At 37.1% G+C, this 9,492-nt stretch overlaps 1 protein-coding gene across 1 annotated transcript in view; it reads right to left on the reverse strand.

Moving 5' to 3' along the window:
- Positions 1-430: 430 nt before the first annotated feature.
- The window catches only part of LOC103476895 (zinc finger matrin-type protein 4), a 68,136-nt gene continuing 59,074 nt past the window's right edge, over positions 431-9,492 (reverse strand). Inside the window, exon 7 of the mRNA XM_008429624.2 lies at positions 431-4,489. Coding sequence (XP_008427846.1) covers positions 4,468-4,489 — 22 coding nt within the window. The 3' untranslated portion in view covers positions 431-4,467. The remainder of the gene's footprint in view (positions 4,490-9,492) is intronic.

Raw genomic sequence — 9,492 nt, forward strand, 5'->3', positions numbered from 1 at the left:
CGCTCTAACATATTATGTAACATCTACTAAAATATGTGACTCAAGGCACAGTTGGCCTTTTGCACGGGCTGAGATATTGACACATATCTATTGTGAGTAAGTCAGTGCAGGAGAGAGCAGTCAGAGTAAATATACATGAAAACAGTCTGATGCACATAAAAAATGACAAAAGAATAAATAAAAATCCTCTTGTTTTTGCATTTTTGCTAGAGTTAAATAATAACCCAGCTGTATCTTGAATCCTTTTTTTTTGGCAGTTTTCTGATTATATATGAGTGTATTTATCGTGATGACTGCATATTTCATGATAAAAACATCTCCCATCATAAACCCTATTAGCAAACACAGCTACTTGCTGCATTCTGGTCCTTCATCACATTTTTCAGGTTATTATTTCCACAATAAAGCAAAAAAAAACATATAAAAACACGACTCATCAAATGATTTTATTCCAGTGCCTGCATATTATAATTCTCATTAATAGAATAAGAAACATTACCACTCTTGGCTCAGTGCAGATAAACACTATAAATACAAAACTCTTCTTTTCAAAACACAAGTTTCACCTGCTGCTATTGTTAAAGAACACACACTGCTCTGTTTCCATAGATAAACTATCTCATTTTAAGCCCACGCTCTACGGTTGTTAATCTTACGGCACAAATGCATAAAAAAATGTTAACTCTCCCACGTCTCAGACGGAAAACCTTCCAAAAAAAGTTCAGTGGTTTACGCTGCTCATTGTAAAAGGGAAAAAGAAAGAAAAGGAAGAAAAAACAAAAATTTTTAAAAACTTTTTTTTTCACACCATTAAAACCAATATGCAGATCCAGTTTTTAGTTTACATACACTTATCTTAGCATCAATGTCGTTAATCGCATGTCCCCACCTAGACGGTGCAACCAGGGGCCAGGCAACGTTAACATTAAAAAGGGAAAAAGAAAATATCATCAGCTGCACCTCAAACAACTTTCCCTTTTCCCCCCAATTCTATGTGAGTAATGTAAGGAGCATCACCTGATGTTTTACATCATGTAAGCACTGTGATAAAATACTCGCAAAGTTAGTACTAAGTTGCAGAACCATTTCACTGATTTTTTTTAAGAACCTGACACATATTTAATCATCTCTAATGTACTTACAGATATAGTTGTGTCACATGTAAAGTACAAGACTAGTGTCAAATAGATGAACTAATTAATTTTTGTTTTTCTGATAAACTAAAATTTTTGTGGGCATGTGGGTGCCAAATGCAGCATTCATGCAAGAACCACTGTTGATTGTGAACAGACCGTTATATTTTATAAACAAGAATTATGTGAACAACTTTTGATTTTATTTTTCTAATCTGCAAATTGTCAAAATTATAGACATGGGATTAATAATATGCCCACAATCAAATATTCCTTAACAAGTTGCATCTTGACAACAGGCTTTATGTAGCTAATAACACGTTTCTGACATCATTTTGTTTGGATATTCACTGAACTGGAACTGAAAATTGCTGGAGCACCATTTCCACTAAAGGGAGTTTTACATCACTATTCAGTGAGTAGATGTCGACCAAGAAAGACGCCACTGTTTCTATAATGTCTTCTGAAGTTTTGTGGTCCGAGGAGACAACGACTAAGCTGTTTTAGCTACAGTGTTGCGAACATTCGGAGGAGTCGATGTGAAGGTCTCAAACTTCACACGTTCTCTGCTGTGGCGGAAATAGAATTAACGGAGAAACAAAAACAACCTTTTTCACACAGGACCGCGTAGGTTTGCATTTTTTTCTCCATTAAAAACTGCATTTTGTGTTAAAGCCTACTTGTGTTGTCTTTGACTATATTTAAATTGGTATAAGGTGTGACAAACATGCAAAAAAAAAAAAAAAAAGAAAGACTGCCCTGCAATTTTTCACCTTCATCTCAATAAAATAGCTAGATTCTTGAAACATGGACACATGTTCCAACATAAAAGTGATACCAAATGCATCAAAACTAGCCTTGAGGTGGATAAAACAGAAAAACATGAAAGCTTCAACCTGTTGAAAATTTTAGACTATTTTTCAAGCTGATCCAAAAATTCAGTAATAAACAGACGCCCAACATCAAGCGAGAATTATGCAAGAAGTTTGTTGTTAGCTAGAAAGAGGATCTTCTTGAAGTGCAATATTCTAACCAAAATATGACCAAAGATTAATGAGATCAAATGTATATCTTTGAATCTGCCACTATCTGGATCTAAGCAATTCTAAAGTTAATTTAGTTTGACCAATCCAACTTAAATATAGATTTTAAAGGGGAAAAGATAGCAATGATGAGTGTATGTAAACGCTTCCCTGGAACTGTTACAGCTCAGGATATTTATTTTTAGGATTTTTCAGGATATAAGCTGATAGAAAAATAAGAGTGACTACATTTCTCCTTGCTGTTACATCCCATCTTTGTTCACTGAAAGAAGCTTCGAATCCCCAGGCAGAAGAAACAACACAAGGCCATTATGTTGCAGTGGCAGGTCTAATATCCAAGTATCAAACTGTTTTCCTTTGTTGGATGAATAAATCACTTTTGAATGTGACCTTTAAGTTCCATTGCAAGCATGTGCTGTAATGCATTACAAAGCTATTCCTAAAAAGCAGCACTACAGTCAAAACACGCAATACGTAGGCTTGAAAAAAGTCAAATCAATGCAATGGTTGCATGCATCGAAAACAATCCCAGTTGTATTAGGTGCTACATGAATATGGAGGGAAGCTTGTTTTCCTCTGGCTATAGCAACCAAAAAAATATATATAAAGAAATATTATCTACATGTTGCCCTTTACAGAGACAGCTTCTGTCACCTCCAATCTGCATTTGACATCAATACTTAGTGCAGTGGGAATGTTTTCAACAGTAGATGATTCACAGACTCTCGTCAACCGTAAAACTCAGAGTCTCTTTGCTCGTTTACCCTTTTTCTCCAGATTCTGATTAGGAGGGAGACATATATTGAAAACAGACCGATCCACAACACTGACAGGCATTGCTATGTTCAAACCAAAAACTGTTTATTTTTTTGTTTGAACCTATGGCAAGTCATGCAGTCAGTCGTGGCTGAGGTCACAGGGGATTTTCTTGCTCTTAGACTTTAAAGTCTGGGCCTGAGTAGGTTTCAAGTGGTCTGAAAGTGAACCGTGCAGACAGCCTGACCGCCATCAAAACTCATCGCTGCATTACGGTGCCTTGCAAAAGCGGACGCACACATTCGAGCTTTTTGTGTTTTGTTGTGTCAGAACTGAAACGTTCAACGCATTTTATCAAGGTTTTGTATGATTAATCTGTACAAAGTACTGCATAATTGTGAAGTAGAAGAAAAGCAATGGATGGCTTTCAAAACTGTTTGCAAATAAAACTGAGAAGCATACCAACTGTACCTGTGTCAAGACTTATACAGTCATATCCAATAAATCAGAACATTTTTAAGTTGCTTTTTTTTCAGTAGCAAACTTTAGTAGCAGTAACTTTTACCAAGAAAGTAGATTAATTACACACATACTGATGTTCCCAAGCTTTAAGTTCTAATTCTGAGGTTTTTTTGTGTGCTTTCAACATGACATTTTAGAAATGTACTTGAGACCAAAAGAAAAAAACATTTTTAATACAGAAATGAATGAAAAGTATGTTCGACGCTTCAAGGTTATTTTCAACAGATGCACATCAGAACACATTTTCTAATATGACATTCAATTGCATCTCATCAAATCTGACTAAGCTTGAGCTAGTTTGAAAAGAAAATCGAGTATGGATGTGCGTAGCGGATCGTGACATGGCCCACAGGACTTGAAGTAGTTACTGTAGAGGAATATATAGAGTCAATGGAGCTGAAGAAATAGATGTCAGAGTTTTGAGATCCTATGATATTGTATTAAACTTGTCATAAATGCATTTGTGATTGTGGTTTTAATGTAAGAAAATCCAAAAAGGCTCAAAGCATATCAATACTTTTGCAAGGCACTGCATTAGAATCACAAACACATAAAGGATCGTATCCAGACTCAGATCACTGTCAGAACACCTGGGTCACCACTAGTCACAGAGTTATTAGTACTCCTGTTCTGTGGCGATCAACTTAATGATTATTACCAGTCTGGGTAATGCAGTGACATCAGTTTAATTTATGATTGTGGTTCACAGAGGAGCTACGTGGTAATCCTCAGTCGTAAAACTTCTGCAGATCGTTCAGACCGTTCAACAATCAAACACAATGTGCTGAATATACCTCGAATACTGAAATGAACACACCGTTATTCCCTACATACACTCACTTTAGATATGTGCATAGATGCCCACGACACACACCTATACACGCGCGCACACACGCACGTAAGAATAGACACTGCAGTTAATCTGCACTACTTTCTGGCACAAAGTCCTTTTTTTTCTGAAGTTGTTTATCCCAATCTGTCTTCGTTGCTTCTTCTTTCCCGTGTGGTCTGACTTACTGCTGGTGTTGCTTTAGGCTGAAAAACAAAACACACGAAAGAATATGTTAGTCTTGTTCTTCAGATTTGACTTGACCTGGCCTTTTTAACCACAGGGAGCATGAAACCCAGTGGAGTGAAAGACCTTACCTGGTCCCTTTGAACTAATCCTATTTCTCTGTAAATCCATTTGACATTTTAAATCCAGAGCAGATGGCACAATAAACACAGTCATCATTAGTATTTTAACAAGACAAACATACAGCAACATAGTACTGTAATTCTGCATTGCTGCTACTTCTCATTACGTGCTCCACTTAAAACAAATCCCCTTTACTGCAAAGTACGACTCGGCAATATGCGAAACATTAACCAACACTCCTTCTCCACTGTCTTCTCATAATTACAGTCATCTGTTATGCCCGCTATCTGGCTGTGCTCCAAATTAAAACAAAGAAAATAGATAGGAGCATAAACCCTCATGTTTAAAGTGCAATATTTGCTGTGGATTTGGCCTTTATCACGAACTGCTAATTGTTTTTCTCGATGACAGCCGCCGCGGCTGCATTCTGCGGCTTTATCACTATGAAATAAAGCAAGTGGAGAGGCAGGGAAGCCGTATTCAATTAAAACAAAAAGCGATAAGTCGGACTGAAGATCATAGAAGGCATCTCACACCACAGTGAGTGAGCCTTATTTTTGAAGTGTTATAGAGGACAAACATCCTGGGAAATCCTGCCGCAGATCCGTATCGGTCAGATGACGAACGTGAGCCAGAGATGCGAGCTGTACGGAGTCATAACACAAACGTATAATGTCTTCTTTATCTCCTAGGAATTATTGTGTTATAGATTCTCCATTCAGTCTGGGATGCTATTATCATTTCTTTTATTATACAGCTCTGGGATTTGTCTCAGTGTGAGCTTATGCTTCTCACCCTTTACTTTAGTTGAAACAAACAAACAAACAAACACGTTGAAACTAAAATGTCTCCTCCATACGCTGCGGCCAATTTGAGCCTGAAATGAAAACACGAACCACAGACGGCAGCACCGATTCCACTCTTTTCATCACAGTCTTTGGTAAATTGCCACCCCTTCGCAGTGCACCCTCATAATCACCATTTGTGCAAACGCAGCGGCAGATTTTGAGGAAGAAAGGAGAATTTGCAGGCAAACCAGCCTGTCAGCGCCCGTCTCGGTAATGGCTGTTAAAACAGTGGCTCCTGCAGCCTGTCTGCTCTGTCAGGACCTATCTGTTGGACTCTCAGAAGAGAGGGAGGGCCTGAGTGAGGAAGCTTGTTTTGTTTTCTGGAAGGCGACAGGTAGCAGCCAGGAGGGCTGAGAGATGAGAGAGGCAGAGGAAAAAAAAAATGTAACGCAGAAAAGAGGATGACTTGCTAAATTAAAGTTGCTATACATTTTACGTACAATGAGCCATAAAAATGTAAATCATATGTAGATACTGTCAATTATTTTGTTATTCCGATGAAAGTGTCTGGTATCTGAAAAGGGGAAAACAACAAACAAATATATAACAAAGGAAATCTGTAATACTAGTAGATCTATTTACAGACTGTTTACTGTGTTTGCCTGAGAAAAGTGACGCAGTAGGTTAATCATCACTGCAGACTTACTCACCAGCAAGGTAAATTCATGAACAGAAATTGTGGAGACACTTCCATATGTACAGATGGAGTTAAATTTATATTTAGCTTTATGTCAAACACATCAGCCATTATTGTCAGTGTTATTTGTTTCACATTTACCTGAAAATGTTCTGCATCTTCTCTGTTTCTATGGGGACAAGAATCATAAATCTGCAGTATATAGCTGAAGCTCACATAATATTAGTCCCACTGTCTTGTAAATGCTTTACCAGTGTTGGTCCAAAAAAACTATTCACATCTCCTTAAGTGGGAAAACGACGACGACAACAACAACAGAATCAGAAATAAACACAAATAATCTGCGATATGAAAGAATTGTACAAAGAAAAACAGAAAAAAAATGCTAAAGCGTGGGGAGCAAAGACGGAAATATACATCAAGCCGAGGAAGGAGGCAGAAAAAAGGTCATGGTCTGTGAATGAACAGGCTGTTAATGGACTAATCCAATAATCTGTCTCCGGGTCACATGTGCGCGATGTAAGATATATGAGGAGTGTGTGACAGTGGGTTCAAAGAGAGTGCATGCGCCTCCAATAACCACCGGAGGTGTTTGTGGAGATTTGAAGGTCACTTTTGCATGCTGTGAGTGTTTACTCATTTATGGAGCCCAGGACTTTCTCCGATGTTTTTACTAACCTTCTGAAGCCTGGTCCTAATCCGGTGGACCCCGTTTATAGAGGTAGACATAAATGCAAAGAATGAGTCATTACAATGTCCTAATATGGGTTAAAATGCAAACATTTCTCACTCTGTAAGACCCATTGTTCTGACAAATACTCCTGGGTTTGGGGCCCACAAGGAGAAGGGCTCTTTTTGGGTCAGAGGTTAGGCCTAGGACTAAGGTATAAATTGAGTTTAAGTTAGAGTTAGGGTTAGGCAACAGAAATGAACAAAAAAAAATGAAAGGAAGTCAAAAAAAAAGAGTCCTGTCTGTCTGTGTGTGTGTGTGTGTGTGTGTGTGCGTGTGCGTGTGTGTGTGTGCGTGTGTGTGTGTGTGTGTGTGTGTGTACAGAAGTATTTACATTCAATTAAAGTTGAAAGAAAATGTTCCTTGAAGAAATATTAGAAGTGATTTCCACATTTATCACTTTTCCAGTCCAAGTAGTTAGATGGGAGCATGGAGAGATTTCAGAGGGTCAAGGTTGCAAAGCTGCACCGGTCACCCATGTTCAGATGTCACTGGACCAACAATATTCTTCTATCATATAAACTTAAATGTCACTGAAGCCGTCCCGGGGTCTCTCTGAGCTGAACCTTGACGAGAACAGAAGCTGACAGCAGATAAATCTTAAAATATCAGACGAGCGAGTGGACGTTAACTCCATTATTTTTATGTGAAGTAATTAGATTTTTTTTTTATGGGAATAATCTCAAGAGTACATTTTTGGTCTGAAGCAATTTGCATTTATAAGCATTCAGTGCCCAACAGCAAGTTTGATACTGGACCTGCGTTACCCAGGTAAGAACATTACAACTAAAAGTGGATGATGATGCAGCCCCAACATTTATCCTCTGAAAGACATCGTTTTTCCAAAACGTTCTCATTGGCGCTGATTTTTAGCAATAAACTCCAAGTACCAATAATTCTGTCACAGTGATTACAGTTTATGCCTTTCTGCAAACCACGGAAAGCCCACTTGAACTATAACTGTAATAAATTTTGGATTTAGTAGAATACTTTAGTATTTCTTTACTTTAAAGGCAAGCAGAAGATCTTTTGCTACACCATTGGTTTAAGACGACTATTTACTCTCTCCACCTCTCTACAAAAACTGAAAGCAAAAACCTGTTTAATTTAATAGATAAAAGTTAATTAAATGAACTAATTGCCAAATAACCTTAGTGAATATTATTTGAATAGTTGAGTGCAGGCATTCAAAAACCTGATGACATTCAAAATAAGTGATGTTGTTTGCACCAAGATGAAATTACTCCTACTAAAAGTTAATAGAAGATTTACCTGGGAATGATTTAAATCAAATGCAGTGAAAATATAACCTTTAATAAATGTTGATCATCCTCCCACCACGAAACTCTCATTTGGCGTCAGTTTATGTAGTGGAAATGACAGGGGTGACAAAGAATTTCCCTCTGGAACTAGTACAGTCTTATCTTATATTATCCTTCTTATCTTAACTTGATTTAGGTGGATTTCTTTAGAGATCCATAACATTTATACATCTGATTGGCTATTTATTGCAATTAAGAAGAGGTAATATTGAACTCTATTTTTTATTGTGTTGTAAGGCTTCCCTGATGCCTGCACACATTGCATGTTACACGTTGCCTGGGTCATTCGAAAATCATCCCAGTAATTAATAATTTATTGCAAGTGGATGTTCAAGGGGTGCACTGCAGAATATTATTAGTAGTCAATTACAATATTTAACCCTTTTTTCTTCAAATCTTTACAATGTGCATGTATAATATGCTACGTGTAGCCTATAGAGATCATCTAGTTGCCTAATGTTCAGACAATGCCTACTTTCTGAAAATAAAGCCAGATGATGCTGCAAACGTACACAGACCTAATTATCTGTAGATGCCCTTTAAGCTTGTTGAAAACAAAACGTGTTTAGTACATCCTATTTCTATTAATCAGTCAGAGAAAGCTAAAAGCAATGCTTATTTGTGTCTTTTGGATATTGTTATCTTTGATTCAGCTTAAAAAAACGGTAATCTATCTTCAGTTATTAATATTTCAAGAGTAGCATGTGTAGCCCCTGCATCTTTAAACAAAGTGAAAGTTGTCTGCCTAAATCACAATATTATTGCTGGTACACTGCACCAGAAGACATGGCCAAGAATATTAGGGGAAAAGAAAAGAATTTGTTCAAGACGCATTTGCCCACTAGCAACAATACAATATGATCCTTTGCACGACAGCTGCCTTTGTCATGGGGAAGCAAAAAGCTTTTTATGTTGGAGAAAAAAAAACATTTATTTTTCAACATGATAATTAAAACTTCCTTTACAGTGAGAATAAAACCACCGATTGTGTTGGTAGAGGTGGGTAGCTACTCAGTAACCTTTACTTGAGTAACATTTTGGAAGATAAATTGTTTTAGGAGAAGCTTTATGACGCCATACTTTTTACTTTTACTTCTGTAATATTATTATGAAGTATCACTTCTCTTACTTGAGTAACATTTCTGGATACACTACCCACCATGAGTAACTTCACTGAAAGAAGAACAAATATGTTTTAACCAAAAATGCACCAGATGCTGACACAAGTTAAAGTTAAACTTTGCCGTATAAAGGCTTTGTTGTTCTAATGTTATTTTTTTTTTTTATCTACTGAGCCTAATGTGGCATTCAGAGAGCAAAAAAGATGCGGTAAAAAGTATAATTTACCATGTTCCATATACAT

The sequence above is a fragment of the Poecilia reticulata genome, linkage group LG15, assembly GCF_000633615.1.
Source record: "Poecilia reticulata strain Guanapo linkage group LG15, Guppy_female_1.0+MT, whole genome shotgun sequence".
Taxonomy (NCBI): domain Eukaryota; kingdom Metazoa; phylum Chordata; class Actinopteri; order Cyprinodontiformes; family Poeciliidae; genus Poecilia; species Poecilia reticulata.